Consider the following 16,956-nt stretch of genomic DNA (forward strand, 5'->3'; position numbering starts at 1 on the left):
CGGGTACTCCGGTTTCCCCACACATCCCAAAAACATGCATGATAGGCTGAATGAAGACTTGACCGTATGTATGAGTGTGTGCACGAATGGTTGTCTCTTTGTGCCCTGCGATTGGCTGGCAACCGATTCAGGGTGTACCCCACCTACCACCCATAGTTAGCTGGGATTGGCTCCAGCTCCCCAGTGACCTTCGTGAGATAAGCAGCTCGGAAAATGAATGAATGAATGAGTATTTAAAGCAGGGGTCCCCAAACTACGGCCCGCAGGCTGGATATGGCCTGCCTCCATATTTGGTCCGGCCCCCTGAACAATATCAGAGAGCATTTAGAATTTATTTTTTTTTTCTCTCTCTCAAGTGTTATTTATTTCCTGGCCTTTTTCTGTGAAGAACTCAGAGGGGGTTATTTGGTTATTATCTATTTAATTAATAGTGTTTTTGTTATTTATTATTATGTTATATTATTTTTATTTTATTTACTTTTGTTCCGTGACAAATCCAGAAAGGGTTATTTGATTGTGGCTTTCTGAAAAAACAATATTTTTTACATCTAGGCACTCCTGCAATCGTCATACTTTTTCTGTTACAAACTGACCCCGGCCCCTCATCAGAGAAGGGAAAAGTTATGGGGCCCTCACAGGAAAAAGTCTGGGGACCCCTGATTTAAAACATTACCTGCTATGGACGAAGACAGAAATGGAATTCATTTTAATTGGGATGAGTGGCTATAAATACATATCTTCCACTGCCATTGACGACGATAGACGTCCAATCCATTCTGACTTGGAGAGGAGAGATGGATTCGACGTTTAGCGCCGTTAAAGGCAGCCAATGAGTTAAATGAGTTCCCTATAAAGGGTTAAACTCGCCAGGTATCATCTATTTATGGTAATCCCCACCCCTTAACACAAAATTCTTTCGTGTTTGTGTTTGGTTGGCCGGGCAACATAAACGCTCCCCTGCCAACTTTGCGAAACTATAATATAATGTTAATAAACGGCGTGGTTAATTAAAGGACACCTGCGCCAAGCGGGCTTCCGTAGCCCTTTAAGCGCGAAGCAACTTGACCGGATAGTTAGCTACCTTTATGCTAATGACAAAAACCCCAACCTGAGGTCCACCTAAGAACGCTAACCTTGTATGCCACAGAGCGTGTGGTGTGAAAGAGCGGACGACCTGTCGCGTCCCCGCTCTGTTCCTCATGCCTCGCTTTCTCCGTTTGAAAGCACATCAATCATGGAGGACGGCTGTCGCATGAACATGTCAATGTCCTGCCATTTTAAATGGCGCTTTCGACGTCATAGCAGCCACAAAGATTCGCTACTAGAAGCATTTTACCTCGCAATAAAAGTGGTCCGGGTGCTCCGTTCTCTGCAGCGCTCCAGTCGTTGTCCGCCGCTGACTGCTTGCTTGCCTGGCTGCAGCGCATGCAGCGAGAGCGCGCAATCAACGTGACCGCGCACCCCTCCATTCACAAGTGGACAAGCTGCTGAAGACGTTTGCCTTTAGGGGAGAGCGGGGTTGGTCGCCACATTTTATTTTTCACTCTTTCGTGAATGACTTCCAATCAACACATCCTATAATAATCATTCGTTTAATACAGGGAGACTTTAAACGACAGCATCATTTACCATCTACCATTACAGCGTAATTTGAAAAACACAGAATTTCATGTTTCTAAAAACATCAGTAATGGCCAGTATTTCCCAGAAGTAGCCAAAATAGCCTTTGTTATTTTTAAATGCTATTAAAATTTTAGCCAATCAAATGTGAACATCTCAGATTCTCCCGACTACTTGTCACTGGGGTCCTCACTGTAGTATGCGTGTTTATTGGAGAAAAGCTTTAATGGACCTAGAAGTGAAGCAGGCTTCACATTGCCTGGCATGGCCAGACTATTCTCCCTGTGTTTTTCAAACACTGAGAGTATAGTCTGGGACCCAGCCCATTAACGGCCTCTCGAGCAAGTACAAAATAAATCGACAAATCAGATTCCTTTATTTGCGTGACGTGTTCTTAACGAGCAACGTCACTCTTCTGCGTCGGAAGTCGTCTCCACAACAACACAGATGGCGACCAGGAGAGCCGAGAATATGTTCCAATCCACGGTAAAATCAGTTTTAAATTACCAAAAACACATCGACACATGTCATTGACAACAGTGTCTCGCGCTAGCCATGTTGAATAAACTCCGCTCTCCTCGTATATTTATTTCCGTGCGCAAGTCCCTCGTCCCGCCCGTCGCTGATTGGTCCACACCGCTGTCTGTTTGCTGTGGCTTGCTCCGCCCTGGAAATTTTATCCGCTTAATGGTGGCCAGACTCAATAGCTGGAACAGCGGTGAGTCTGGAGTACCAGGCTAGGCTTCACAAGGAAACAAAATGCACAGGTAGAGAATTTATAAAGACGGTGCGCCTATTTTAATAGCTAATTTTTACCTGATTGGAGTGTATCCGTCTTTCTGTGTTGTAAACTTGTGGCGTGACTGTAATTTTATGTGCATGGTTAAATATTGTCTGTTATTTATATATAAGAAATTCATGTTTTGCGTACGTAGATTTTTTGAGCAACGATGTTTCACATAAATATCGCTTATAGGTCTTATCTTTTCCTTTAATGTCTTGGAATTGACATTTTTCCGTTTTTTTTTTTGTTTTGTTTTGTTTTAAACAGTATTATTAATTTATTAATCAAATACAGCCAGACAACAATGAATGGATGCTTTACTTTGACATGTACCAGAAGAAAGAAAATAAGAAAACCATCCTGACAACCATCTTCAGTGTGGGGATGGTTGACACACACTATCAGGTTGGCTGTCACTTTTAATTTAAACAGGAAATTCTTTAAAAATGATAACATCTGAGATCTGAAATTTCAGATAATTAGGAATTTCAAAGATTGTTTATTATCTGAATAAACAAGGAACATTAACAATAATACATTAAAACGTTACTATTCAATTAGAAAAGGTTGACAATAAAAGAATATTACAATGTTGCCTCAAACTAAAACAACCAACCCCCCCCAAAAAACTTACTGTACCTCAAGAACTCATTTAGATAAAACGAGTCCAAAAATGTTCATGGACATCAATACATTGACTAAAAGCTATTCACTGTTTTAAAGAAAAAATTTTTTTTTTTTTTTTAATCTAATTCTATTTATACGATGTACACAACTGAGAACTGCCAGAAAACAATTTCACTATGACCTGTACAATGACAGTAAAACCCTTTGAACTGATGCGGTCAACCGGGTTACTCTACTGACGTAGGAATAAAATTTAAGGTTCAGCTTTATTGTCTCCAATATGCAACAATATTGTGGACAATTTATTCTGTGTGTTCATACTTTCTTTTGTACGAAGTAGAACTTTTGCACACAGACCAAATAGTTCCAAGAAAAGCATTAATGGGGATTTTTTTCTTTTTTTCCAAATGATGCAACACCAGTTCCGGTCTGTTGGCTTGAATCAATTACACATTTTTTAAAAGCAAATATTTTAAAACTTTACTCCAAATGTGCTAACTTTAACAATATCAGTTCAGTGGAGAGAAAAAAAAAAATTGACTATGTATTTTCCAAATGTGAACGCTACTATATGTATTATTTTATCACTTTTTCACTTACTCACGACTGTCACTAAAATGTAATTGCAGCCTGTGTTAAACTCGTGCATGCCGCGTAAGCTTGTATGAGCATTTGGCACATCAGATCAGCACCAGAAATGTTTACAGTTAGTAGCAAGCCTTAAGTGGGTTAGAAAAGTGTTTTTTCCAAGCAGAGTCTAAGAGGAAGCTCGGTGAAACAGCGCTGCTGCCGGGGGGACGCACATGGACATGCACAGGAGCATGTTTGGCCTGAGTATTCTACCCGAACACTATTGAAGAGAAGAAAAAACCTTTTTGAGGCCGTCTCAGTTCACTAAAAATCCTGTTTAGTACCTTTAATAATCAAGTGGGTAAATACAGATTTATTTATTTTTTTAAATTACACAGATGATTTCAAGAATAACAATAAGATGCAAATTTTCTGGACCTAACGTCAATTAAAAAAAATACAGCTCATAAGTTGTATTCGAGTCATTTGTGCGGAACAAGCACATCCTCATTACTACTCGTGTTTTCACATAGAAACATCTATGCGGTGACCTCAAAGTGAGCCTGATGGGCTAGGCTCCACACACTGATCACTGAGTGATTGAATCAGGCAGCACAATGTCAATATTTATCCCTCACACAGTCAGGATTAGTGCTGCGTGCTATGATTCCCTTCCACACGATTGAGCAGAGCACTAGATTAACCGTTTCGTGGCTGATCTGATGTTATCCTCTCTGTCACTTGGTTGTGTGTGTGCTCGTGTGTCTGTGGATGCTAAGACTGCTGGCCCACATACTGGGTGAACCTCTTAACATGAAAAAAAAATAGTGTGTGGCTAATACTCAAATACACTAAACATCGTGACGCTGTATTTGCTCATGCATAATTTTAAGACGCAAGCTAAACATTAAAATAAAAATAAATGAAGTTAAAAATGTCATTGTTTATTGTTGAACAAAAATTGACTTACCAATGAATGAATGTATGGTTGTTGTTTTTTTGACAAATTTGGGCTGTGTTAGTCGTGATGTGTTTGGAAGGTTTTCTAACCCTCCTTGGCATAAAAGTTTTTTTTTTTTTAACGACTTTGGAAAAAAAGTACAAGCTGACAAAAATAAATTCATTCATTTTGTCTAACAAAAGACGGATTGATGCCTTGAAACTCAGTTAAGTGTAATTTAAGCACTTAATCAAAAGTCTTTTTGTACAAAATCCCTGTCAGAAAATGTTTCTCGAGCAGCAATGCCACAACCACAAAGGTTACAGCCAAAGTTTTGGTGACCAACTGCACTCAGCTATGGGTAAGTAGATAAAAAAAGTTGTTCCTTGTTGAATTTTTTTTGTTTTATTCAAAATTGACACACTGGTTACATGGTATTTTGCAGGTTCACAACATGACAGTTAGTACTTGATATTGCAGATGATACACATTTTAAAGTAACAGTTGAAAAATGTCAACAATCCAGGGTGTCTTCATTTTTTTCTTTCTTTCATTCTATTTATTTTTTTAAATCTTGTATATCTGCATAACAGTTTGAACATGTGAGTCATGGGTGTCTTCTATACATTCTTTGCATTGTTGAGTGACTTCCTGTCCAATACTTTTTTAAATATTTATTTTGCTTTGTATTTTGTTGATTATAGTTGACTTTTTATGTTCATTTAATGATAGGTCTGTCGTTTTTGAATACTGTCTTTGAGAAGTGGTGTTTGCGACAAGGATTTTCAGGTTATTCAGTCCTGGCAATTTCATGTTGTTTAATAATTATTTCATATTTTGTAAGTTCAACTACACTCTAGTTTATTAAACATTCAGTAAGGATGTTCTGTCAGTCTGCCAGGTAAAAATCAATAAATATCAAGTTTTAAAAAATTGTGAAAATAATCAAGATCAGACTGCATGAAAAACATCATCGCTCAGTCCTGTTACAACTTGATATAAAAAAATGTACAAAAAAGTTCTTTCATTAAACTCTGGATGGAATGTTATTAACTAGCAAACCCAAACTTACTAAAAAGCAAAAAGAGTCCTAATGTGACTACATGACGGCTGAGCATCAAAACGTTGACAATACATGAATGCATTTACACTTGGTCAAGTTCAATGAAATGAATCGATCAACTCCTATAAAATATTTCTATATATTCAGATTTAGGGATGTGAAATAATGGAGTGCTGTACTTCCAGCATTTTGTTACATCAGGCATCAGGGTTGATGTTTTGGCTTATCAGGCGTGCGCTGTGTGGTGAGCTCTCTGCCTCCTCCTCTAACTATGAGAGAAGAACAATGAGGTACTTCAAGGTATATACAGAATATGGGAAAACAAATCATTTACAATGCTTTACAACCCTCAAACATCACCACAGACACACACACACACACATTCACACACCTGCTGTTTGTAGTAGGTCTTCCCACAGGCCAGCAGGCCCCGGAGAGTCAGTCCTACGATGAAGCACCATACAGACAGGCCACTCTCTGCTGCTGCCAACACTGCACTAGGGAACCATATTGCCAGGGTGGTGTCCTGACATGTAATAAAAAAATTAAAATGGTGGAAAACAGCAACAAATATTGTGATTATTGACGAGGTTTAAGTCCAAACTAAAGTGGATTATACTTTGTGCAATTTACCGTACCACATAAATTTGCCATTTAAAACTTGTCCAGATTAATGCTAACGCACAATGCAACATGCCATTAACAGCTTATAAAAGTTGTCAAAATTAATGCAAACAACAGGCTAAAGAAGTGAATGGTGTAACAGTAAACAAATGGTGAAGCAACACATGCAAGATAGAAAATACAAGAATATTCACAAGCACATATTATTGATCCTCAGCATGAAAACGACTGATATTACTGTAGTTTACTGAGAATACAGTCTTATTTGTGTATTCATTATGTAAGTATCATACAGCCCCCTAGTGGCCACGTTCAGCACACCACAATGGATGTTTGTATGTAGTGAGAAATGTAATCTAATTATTCTTCAGTAATATTAATACAATCAGTTGTCAGTGCCGGAAATTTTACTCAAGAAAGAGGAGCGTTACTTCACAACAATATTACTAAAGTAAAAGTAGTCATCCAAAAAATTCACTCAAGTACAAGTAAAAAAGTGTTCAGTGAAAAGAATACTAAAGTAATGAGTAACTGCTTACAATGTCTTGTTTTTTTTAAAAACAATGATATATTCTTTTTCAGCACAATGTTATATTTATGAACTGTCAATATACTGTACTATAATTTATTAAATGACCATAAATAATAATTCACAAAAACCATGAAACTTCAACTCGAAAAATCTACAGAAATGAGAAATCAACCGTCCACAGAGCGTGAGTGCCCTCTAGTGGAGAAAACATATTTCCTCCCCTGGACTTAAAAGATCATATGTACGGTTAACCCTGGTCTATGAGTGCCAAATTAAAACAGGGAGAGGTGGAAATCAGCGCTTTTGGGTAATGTTGAGGGCAGCGTTTTTTTTTTGTTTTTTTTTACACAGCACTTTAAAGATGGCACCTGAGTGAACAGACCGGCGTGACTTCAGATTTCAAGCTTGTGTGCTGTCATGTGACTATTTTTACGTCTGATTGGTATAATGGAGTCATGTGACTGTAGTTGCGACATTTCATTGGTGAAAGTGGTAGAGTCACTGAGGCAAGGCAAGGCAAGGCAAATTTATTTATATAGCACAATTCAAGGGCATCTCTGGCAAAAAAGTAAAGAACGAACAGTATTTTCCGCACTATAAGGCACATTGGGGTAAAGGGAGCACCTTCAATGAATGGACTATTTTAAAACTGTTTTCACATATAGAGCCTACCCACGTACCACGTGCTCGCTGTATGGTTCCGCCCACTTGTCCGTCAAAACATAGTGTTAACCTGTTACGGCTACGTACATTTCTCCTATTTACGGCGTGTTTTTCTGCTCCTTAACATTAATAATCAAAATGGTGAAGGCGTGTGTGGCTGTTGGTTGCACTAACAGAGAAGATGGAAGGAGAGACTTGAAGTTTTACCGTATTCCGAGGGATCCAAAGAGGAGAGCGAAATGGACGGCTGCAATTCGACGTGAAAACTGGACACCAAAAAATCACCACAGACTATGTAGTAGTCATTTTATATCCGGTAAGATGCATTTAATATATATTTAGAGGGTTTTGGCCTGACAACCACAATTAAGATCATTGCTAGGCTAATTGCCGACAACATACGACGTAGTACAACATAGTTTCAAATTCAAGATGTTTGGGACTTCCCTTTCTTCCACCGTCGTTATTTTTTGAATAATATTTAGCTGGTACCAAGTGAAAGAAACTGGCCTCGTCTACGGGGCTGACAAATAACCACAATTAAGATCATTGCAAGGCTAATCGCCGACAACATACGACGTAGTACGACATAGTTTCAAATTCAAGATGTTTGTGACTTCCCTTTCTTCCACCATCGTTATTTTTTGAATAATATTTAGCTGGTACCAAGTGAAAGAAACTGGCCTCGTCTACGGGGCTGACAAATAACCACAATTAAGATCATTGCTAGGCTAATCGCCGACAACATACACGTATGTATGTAGTGAGAGTGCTATCGCTAAACCATATAAACATTAAAAGCCTTAACTCCATTGACAAACGACATGAAATAAATTAGACTTGACAGTGGATGTTAGCAATAACAAAAGATTTTGAATTGAAAATTTCGTAACTCACCTTTCCAAGCACAAGATAGATTCCTGCCGAATTTTCGTGGACGAGGACCTGTTTCACCCAACCAGCAACGAAGTATTTATAAGCCTCCCAGCTCTTGAAGTTTTTCATATTTTCGTGAGAATAGGCTGATTTAGTGTGGACAAGATAATTGTAAATATCTGCGTAGCAGATGTCAGGCAGACAGGGCGAAGACAGTGGGTCGAAAAACATCGATTTGGGCATCAAATATGGATCTGGCGACTGTATAGAACGAAGCTTTTCCTCATAACGCCTTTTATGCAACAGATCCAGTGAGTTTGCGGCATCAGAAAGCACTGGGTCTTCCATGAAATGCATTTTAAATTCCGCCATCAATTGAAAACGATGCTAATACAGAGTCAAAATGACGGACAAGTGGGCGGAACCATACAGCGAGCACGTGGTACGTGGGTAGGCTCTATAGGGCGCAGTAGTAGTAGGAGAAGGGGTTGGGGTTGCGTTATACATCCACTAGATGGTGCTGCGCTAAAAGGAATGTCATGCAATGATCAACCAATACTGATCCATATACAAGGCGCATCGGATTATAAAGCGCACTGTATGCTTTTGAGAAAATTGAAGGCTTTTAGGTGCGCAAAATACGTTAAGTAAAATCTAATATGTAGAATAAAGAGGAAACAAAGACAAAAAGAGAAGTATATTTTTCTCAAAAAGTTTCTCAAGTAAATGTAATGAAGTAAAATTAATGCTACACCTTTTACATGCCACCTAACACATTCACTACACTCAGTTAAAAACTAAAACCTTACCCATTTTTCTCTACATTTTAAAATAAGAGTTGAGACTCACATAAATTCTCGTGGTGTCAAACGGGCACTGTGCGCTGACAGGAGAGCGCGCATTGGCAGGCACAACTGTGTCGTTGCACCCTCGCATCAGGCCCTGACCATCGTGAGTGACCGTCAACCCGATGGCCACCAAGAGGCCGACACAGCATGCCGCTGAGAGCAGGGCATTGAGGAACGAGGCGAGTAAAAGTCCGATGTGCTATGAACACACAAAAGCAACATCTTAAATGAGCTGTAAAAATAGCAAAGAGGAAAGGACTTTAAAGTTTTACCAGCTTAAGTGTGCGAAGGTTCCTTGACACCACAATGGCAATAATTCCTGTGGCGATGCTCTGAAATGTTGAATCACAAACATCTAAACCTCTAATTTTCACTCATGTGAACATTATTGCAGGAGTTCTAACCAGAACTTAGACAATGAGCTTTTGTACAGCACAGCATAGTTTTTCTAGATACATTTTATAACAGTTGCAGATAAAAGAGAACAGCTAGCGCAATTTCTTTATCGCTGTGGTCAATTGTGCCATCGTGATTACTTTCAGTTTAATGTGGCAGTACTACGTAATGGAGTATAGTGACTGGGTTGAAAAACCAACTCAAGTTAACAGGCTTGCTCTCTCTACTTTTCCCCGCTATATACAATGGAGAAAACATCTTATTGCTGCAGCAATTAAGAAACAATGCAAGAATGAATAATTGAACTCACCAGAAGGCCTGAAGTGACAGATATGATGTTAGTTGCTGTGTATTCAGTGGTGATTTGTTGGCTGGGTTTGGAAATGTGTCTCAGGACACTGCCGTGGACGATGGCGCCAAGGATGAAGTTAATATGGCCCACCAGGATGAGCGCTAAGCCCTTTTGCATCAACCTCCTCGGGCCCTTTTCCTTATCTAAAAATATATAATAACACGCCAAATATGCGTAACAGATTTAAAAAAATATTGGGTGACACATTCTTTTTTGAGGACCTGTTGTTGGTAAATCTAAGTCCTATATGTTATCCACATATATGAAATGAGTATCTGTCTTGTGGAGCGCAGTGATTTAATTTTAAAACTAAATCAAAACACCAAGTCTCAGAATGGCATTATAAGTAACGGAGGAAGAAAAAAAGAAATCTGAAATCTACAACCAGTCACAATACATTTAGTAAATTAGCTAGATGAACAATGAAAAGCCTTAAAAAACTCCGGAAATGCATCAAAAACAAATATTAAAGAAAATAGAAAATACAACTCAAATGACGTAGAAAAATAATTTAACATGCTTATTGTTGTTGTTGTTTGCAATGGTGGCAGGGTTTCTACAGGTATCAGCAAATTTCATTTTATATGCTTTTTAATGTCAATGTCCAACTGTAGGTAGTTTCACACACATAAAGTGTAAATAATGTTGACCAATAATGACTTTTTAACCGATATCCCGATATTTTTCAACTCCAAACATCCGATACTGATATCAAACAGATACACATATATGCAGTCGTGGATTTACATATTATGGCTGATTGTACTGTGATTCACCCACTGGATACTTTAATAATGATAAATTCAATAATGATAAATGTAACAACTTCTAGGTTTTCCAATAAGCATTCTGTGAAAAATAAAAACAACTTCAACTGAAGTTATGGGAAAATAGACTATATTGCACCAGTATATTTATTGTTGAAATCAAAATAGTGCAAACATCAGTTTTTTAGATCAACTGTAAGTGCAAAGTGCCAATAAGGCACTGCCATATCACATATGGCTCACACAGTGCTTCTGGCTCAAAATACAAAACAAAGAAACACAGCTTCAGTACAGTGAATGTGGTTTGTAACGAGTTAAAAATTCATAAATTTGAAATCATTTATTGTTCATTTACTTTTTGCACCATGAATGCAAATGATCTGCTAACATAACAAATCCCATGCATCTACGTTTGGAGAAACCTAACGGTCAATAAGCATAACTGCTGTGCTAAGCAGTGACCAGCCCTTACACAATGGCAGAAGGTTTCTACAATTACTTTGAAGGCAACATGCATTTTGGCCCAAAACCGATAACAATAAAAACCAATGTCGAAATTATCCGATATAATTTTAAAATGCGTTTATCAGCCGATATTATCAAGTAGCCGACCGTATCGACTCTCTTATCCCGGCTATCCGATGATATCAGATAACTCTTATAAATAATGTAAAAAAAAAAAAACGTCAAGTTGATATAATTTTTAATGCCTCACCGTAATGCGTTTTAATGGGTGGAATACTAAAATAGGAACTATTTTCTCCACTAGAGTGCACTCATGCACTTTGGACGAATAATGCTTCATTTATGTAATTTTTTCCCCCTCCCACCGGAATTCAGTATTTTTTTATTTTTTGTATTTCTTTGGCTTAATGTGGTTATGTTATGAGTTCTTGTACAGTATAATTATAACAACAGTTCCTATAAAAAAATTGTGCTGGAAAAAAAAAAAAAAAACATTGTTAAATATATATACAGTATATGTATTAGGCATGTGCCGGTTACCAGTTTCAAGGTTTACCGTGGTAAGAAAACGTCAAGGTTTCAAAACCACTAAAATTTTCCGTCATACCGTAGAACAGTATTCGCTATTTTATGTGTCTCAAAAATGCAGCCAGAACTGTCTTGGAGCGGCAGGGCTCAACCCTCCCTCTCCGGTTGTTGCTGTGTTTGTCAGTGACGCTATTCTGCTAGACAGCCGGCGAACCAAAAAAAAAAAAAAACACTCCAAACAAAAGGCGTACTTTTCTTGAATTTATGGACGTCTCAAATCATGGTAACTGAAATATACAAAACAAATACATTTAAAACGTTGTAGAATAGTATTTTACACGTGTGAGTAGCTCCATTAGCACAAACACAACAGAATGTGAGGAAGTCATCAGGTCCATGAACACCATGAAAAAGTTTGCCAAAAAACAAAACGCATTTTCCTTTCAAATTCAAAATACAAACTAACTAAAAACTTACAAAGATGAATGTTAGCCTAGTCTTAGCTGGGAGAGCAACTTCGTCGAGGTTATAAATCTCACGGCCATTAAGGACCAAGATTGAATGAATGAAAAAAGGATAACGTCAAAGATCGCTAATTGTGACAAATGATCTTGCCCGAAGCACAAATGCACGTTCGCTGGACAAGGAGAGGTCTCACACCCAGTGTTTTTTAGATGAAACCTTTACACAACAATATTTACATTTTAACTAACTTATCCATTTTAACCTATTAACTTATGAATTATTTGTCTTTTTAACACAAAGGCATGACTTGTAGACTAGTTGACACAGTGGCTGAAAATGGCGAAACTTCACTTGAGCTTTTGCCCCCTCAAAAAGAAAGACAAAAAAGTCGTACAGTAAATATTTTTCAATTTTATTTAGAAGTGTTTTTACTTTTCATAGCAATTAATTTTGTTCTTGCTCTAATCTTGAGCAACCTGAGCTGTGGCTATGGGTAGTCTATAAGTTCTATTTATTTTAATTTTATTTAAGATATTTTTTTGTTTATTTATTTTAACATTATATTAATGTTCCAATTTGCAAATATTTTCTGGAAAAAAAAATCCCGCAGAAAAGTAGTTGTTTTTTTTAACCCATACCTCTCAAAATAACACATTTTGGAGCTATAATTGCAATACCGTGATAACGTGAAACCGCGGTATTTTTGCTCACGGTTATCATACCGTCAAAATCTCATACCAGCACATGCCTAATATAAATATTTATAAAACCAGTTACTCACAATGTTACTCATTACTTGAGTATTCTTTTCACCGAATACTTTTTTACTTGTACTTGAGTACATTGTTTGGGCGACTACTTTTTACTTTTACTTGACCAATATTATTTGGAGTAACGCTACTCTTACTTGAGTAAGATTTTTGGCTGCTCTACCGACCTCCAGTCATTTGTTTGGCATACAATATTCTCAAATATATTTTTTACGACAACCTCAGTCTCCAATATTAGAGTTTAAAAAATTCACGGCATCATACAACGAAGGACAAAATATGTAAAGCAAGTGGTCATAAGATAAATAATGCACAACAAATGTATAAATTGAAGACAAGTGACTCACTTACGCTAGGTTCTCTTAGAAAGTAGGCCAATTATTTTCCATGAATCCACATGTTAATTCTGCATTACAAATGAGAGCTAATGAGACGTGAAGGTTTTAACACAGTGAAGCTTATTTGTTTATCCCGCCTTTGTTGTCGCATTGACTCCCTGAGGCAGACTTTTTTTTCCTTCATCGTACGACTTTCGTATCCAATTTTATATCTTTGTCTAAGAACTGTTACTTTAGTAGTACTATAGCCTACAAAATAATATGATACAGCAGTACAGACGGATAAAACTAAGGGATTCACGAGGTAACGTTTAACAAACCGAAACTTTCATTATTACAGTAGGCCCGCTTGCGAATCGCGGCAAAATCGATAGCGAAAAGCAATAACGATAATTACCTTTTACGTTTAATTTGACAACAACTCACCAAAAGTACACATAGCTGCTCGGCAGGTGTTTCGCTTTAAGGTTTAATAAACACAATGCTGAGGTTCCCTGTTTCTGAGCAAACTTTCACACCAGCTTCCCACAGTTAGCACTGTCCCCACTTCCGGCATACGTCACAGAACCCACCTGACGCTTACCTGCCCATAGTCAACTATGCACACACTAATGCAGATCTGCCTCTTAAGGGTCGTTCTGTGAAAAATGTTGACAAATATATTCATCAAAAATTGGTCATACGATTAACATTAAAGGTAAAAATATAATCAAATCTTTGTAATTACAAAAATCAACTAAATACTTGGTCTTTTTATTCTAGGCCAATTTCACTTCTACGAAGCATTGTTGTTTTTGGCAGCCCTTTTAATTTTTGTTTTTGTCTTAGTCTTTTGGACGATAATACTTATTAGTCTAAGTCATATTTTAGTCATCTCAAAATGTGTTGGTCTCTGTCTAGTTTTTGTTGACGAAAACTCAAGACTAATTTCTTCTAATTTTGGTCGACGTTTACTAAAATTGTTTTTGTCTGTAAAATAAAATAAATAAATAAATAAATAAACAAATAATAAAGGTTTATAACTATTTCAAATGAACATTGCCATATTGTAGCATCTACAACGACAACGACAACTTCCTGATAATACACACTCTGCAGGAAAACAGTACATTATTTTAAATTAACTATCCACACGTGAACACCACGAAGTGTATGTAAAAAAATGTTTCCGAGAGTTTTAAAGGACAATTGCCATTAGCATTAGCCATTTGCTAACTCGAACATGAATGCTATTCTAATTCTCCCAGTTACATTTAGAGTGTGATGATCACTCAGCACAGACCTTTAAAGACTAAAGCAACATTACATATTCTCCTGGCCAAGAAAACAAATCTTACTCTGTGTGCAAGCCTGGAGACTGGAAAGCAGCAGCACATCACATGAGTGACACAACTGGACGCTGCTGCGATGCAGGCTAACAACACATGAAATGTCATACATTGTGAACATGTGACTGAAACTATTGTGCATTTTTCGTCTCGTTGTCGTCTCCTCAGACGAAAACTGGCATTAGTCTCGTTATTTTTTAGTCTCCCCAAAAATGTTTTTAGCTCGTTATCGTATCGTCATAAAAAAATGATCTTTGACAAAATATTTTTGTTATAGTCATCCTTGATGAAAACAACTCTGCTACGAAGCTAAATTCTGTAAGTTTTCTCCACGTTTGAATAATATTACCTGTGTCTTTATTTACTCATTGCCTGCCATCAACAAGGATAGACTTCTAATTCATTTAAACTGAGAATAACGACCGTCAACGCTCATCTACAGTATGTTTCAGTGCCTTTGACGGCACTAGACATCCAATCCATTTTGACAAGGAGAGCTGGCAGGGCTCATTCGCCTTTCACTCAAAATTGATTGGATGTCTAGCGCTGTCGATTGCAGCCAATGAGTCAACATCAAGACAATTTTTTTTCTCTTCCAAATACAGTGGGGAGAACAAGTATTTGATACACTGCCGATTTTGCTGGTTTTCCCACTTACAAGCCATGTAGAGGTCTGTAATTTGTATAATAAGTTCTCTTCAACTGTGAGGGACGTAATCTAATACAAAAATCCAGAAAATCCCATTGTATAATTTATAAATAATAAATTTGTATTTAACTGCACGAAATAAGTGTTTGATACATTACCAACTAGTAAATATTTCGGCTCTTAGTTCTTTTTTAAGAACCCCTCCTGTTCTCCACTCATTACCGGAAGTAACTGCACCTGTTTGAACTTGTTACCTGTATAAAAGACACCTGTTCACATGCTCAAACAAACAAACAAACAAACTCCAACCTCTCCACAAATGACATCAGGGATAAAATAATAGACCTGCACAAGGCTGGGATGGGCTACAGGAAAATAAGCAAGCAGCTTGGTGAGAAGGTAACAACTGTTGGAGAGATTATTAGAAAAATGGAAGAAGTTCAAGTTGACGGTCAATCTGCCTCGTTCTGGGGCTCCATGCAAGATCTCACCTCGTGGGGCATCACTGATCATGAGGAAGGTGAGGGATCAGCCCAGAACTACACGGCAGGACCTGGTCAATGACCTGAAGAGAGCTGAAACCACAGTCTCAAAGAAAACCATCGGAAACACATTACACCGTCATGAATTAAAATCCTACAGCGCATTCAAGGTCCCGCTGCTGAAGCCAGTGCATGTCCAGACACGTCTGAAGTTTGCCACTGACTATCTGGATGATCCAGAGGAGCAATGGGAGAAGGTCATCTGGTCGGATGAGACCAAAATTGAACTTTTTGGTATAAACTCGGCTCGTTGTGTTTGGAGCAAAAAGAAGGATGAGTACAACCCCGAGAACACCATCCCAACCGTGAAACATGGAGGAGGAAACATCATTTTTTGGGGCTGCTTCTCTGCCAAGGGTACAGGACGACTGCACCGTATTGAGGGGAGGATGGATGGGGCTATGTATCGCCAGATCTTGGCTGACAACCCCCTTCCTTCAGTGAGAGCACTGAAGAAGGGTCATGGCTGGGTCTTCCAGCATGACGACCCTAAGCAAACAGCCAAGGCAACTAAAGAGTGGCTCCGTAAGAAGCATCTTAAGGTCCTGGAGTGGCCTAGCCAGTCACCAGATCTGAACCCGATAGAAAATCTATGGAGGGAGCTGAAAGTCTGTGTTGCCCGGCAGCAGCCCCGAAACCTGAAGGCTCTGGAGAAGATCTGCATTGAGGAGTGGGCCAAAATCCCTGCTGCAGTGTGTGCAAACCTTGTCAAGGACTACAGGAAACGTTTGGTATCTGTAATAGCAAACAAAGGTTTCTGTACCAAATATTAAGTTCGATTTTTGTGATGTATCAAATACTTATTTCATGCAATTAAATGCAAATTTATTATTTAAAAATCATACAACGTGATTTTCTGTTTTTCTGTATTAGATTCCTTCCCTCACAGTTGAGAACGTATGATACAAATTAGACCTCTACATGCAAGTGGGAAAACCAGCAAAATCGGCAGTGTATCAAATACTTGTTCTCCCCACTGTATTATATTCTCTCCATTCTAAATAGTATTATTCTAAACATATTCTTTTGACTTCTGTCAATAAATTGATTTGTATACAACTAGATGGAATTTGTTCATGAGGATATAAGATTGCATGTCTGATTATTTGTATTCTTTTGTTTTATTGTTCTTTGTGCAGACTCCAACATCATTTCAAGTTTTGTTATAATTGTATAGAAAAAAATAATCAACCAGGATTTTATTAGCGA

At 37.9% G+C, this 16,956-nt stretch overlaps 2 protein-coding genes across 3 annotated transcripts in view; both read right to left on the reverse strand.

Annotated features, from left to right (window-relative positions):
* Nucleotides 1-1,529, reverse strand: part of LOC130929539 (frizzled-3-like) — a 44,587-nt gene extending 43,058 nt beyond the window's left edge. Inside the window, exon 1 of the mRNA XM_057856789.1 lies at nucleotides 1,337-1,529. The gene's annotated coding sequence lies outside the window, so the exon portion shown is untranslated. The remainder of the gene's footprint in view (nucleotides 1-1,336) is intronic.
* A 1,519-nt stretch (nucleotides 1,530-3,048) lies between these two features.
* krtcap3 (keratinocyte associated protein 3) lies at nucleotides 3,049-13,823 on the reverse strand. 2 transcript variants are annotated; one of them, XM_057834144.1, is made up of 6 exons: nucleotides 13,626-13,758; nucleotides 9,854-10,038; nucleotides 9,420-9,479; nucleotides 9,149-9,346; nucleotides 5,996-6,130; nucleotides 3,049-5,873 (listed from the first exon to the last, which is right to left on the reverse strand). In XM_057834144.1, the coding sequence occupies exons 2-6, from the start codon at nucleotides 10,010-10,012 to the stop codon at nucleotides 5,802-5,804; spliced, it is 624 nt and encodes a 207-aa protein (XP_057690127.1). In that variant the 5' UTR covers nucleotides 10,013-10,038; nucleotides 13,626-13,758; the 3' UTR covers nucleotides 3,049-5,801. The 2 variants fall into 2 exon arrangements, with proteins under 2 accessions (XP_057690127.1, XP_057690047.1); XM_057834064.1 differs by having other exon boundaries at nucleotides 3,053-5,873; nucleotides 13,655-13,823.
* Nucleotides 13,824-16,956: the final 3,133 nt, after the last annotated feature.

The sequence above is a fragment of the Corythoichthys intestinalis genome, chromosome 1 (assembly GCF_030265065.1).
Source record: "Corythoichthys intestinalis isolate RoL2023-P3 chromosome 1, ASM3026506v1, whole genome shotgun sequence".
Classification (NCBI taxonomy): domain Eukaryota; kingdom Metazoa; phylum Chordata; class Actinopteri; order Syngnathiformes; family Syngnathidae; genus Corythoichthys; species Corythoichthys intestinalis.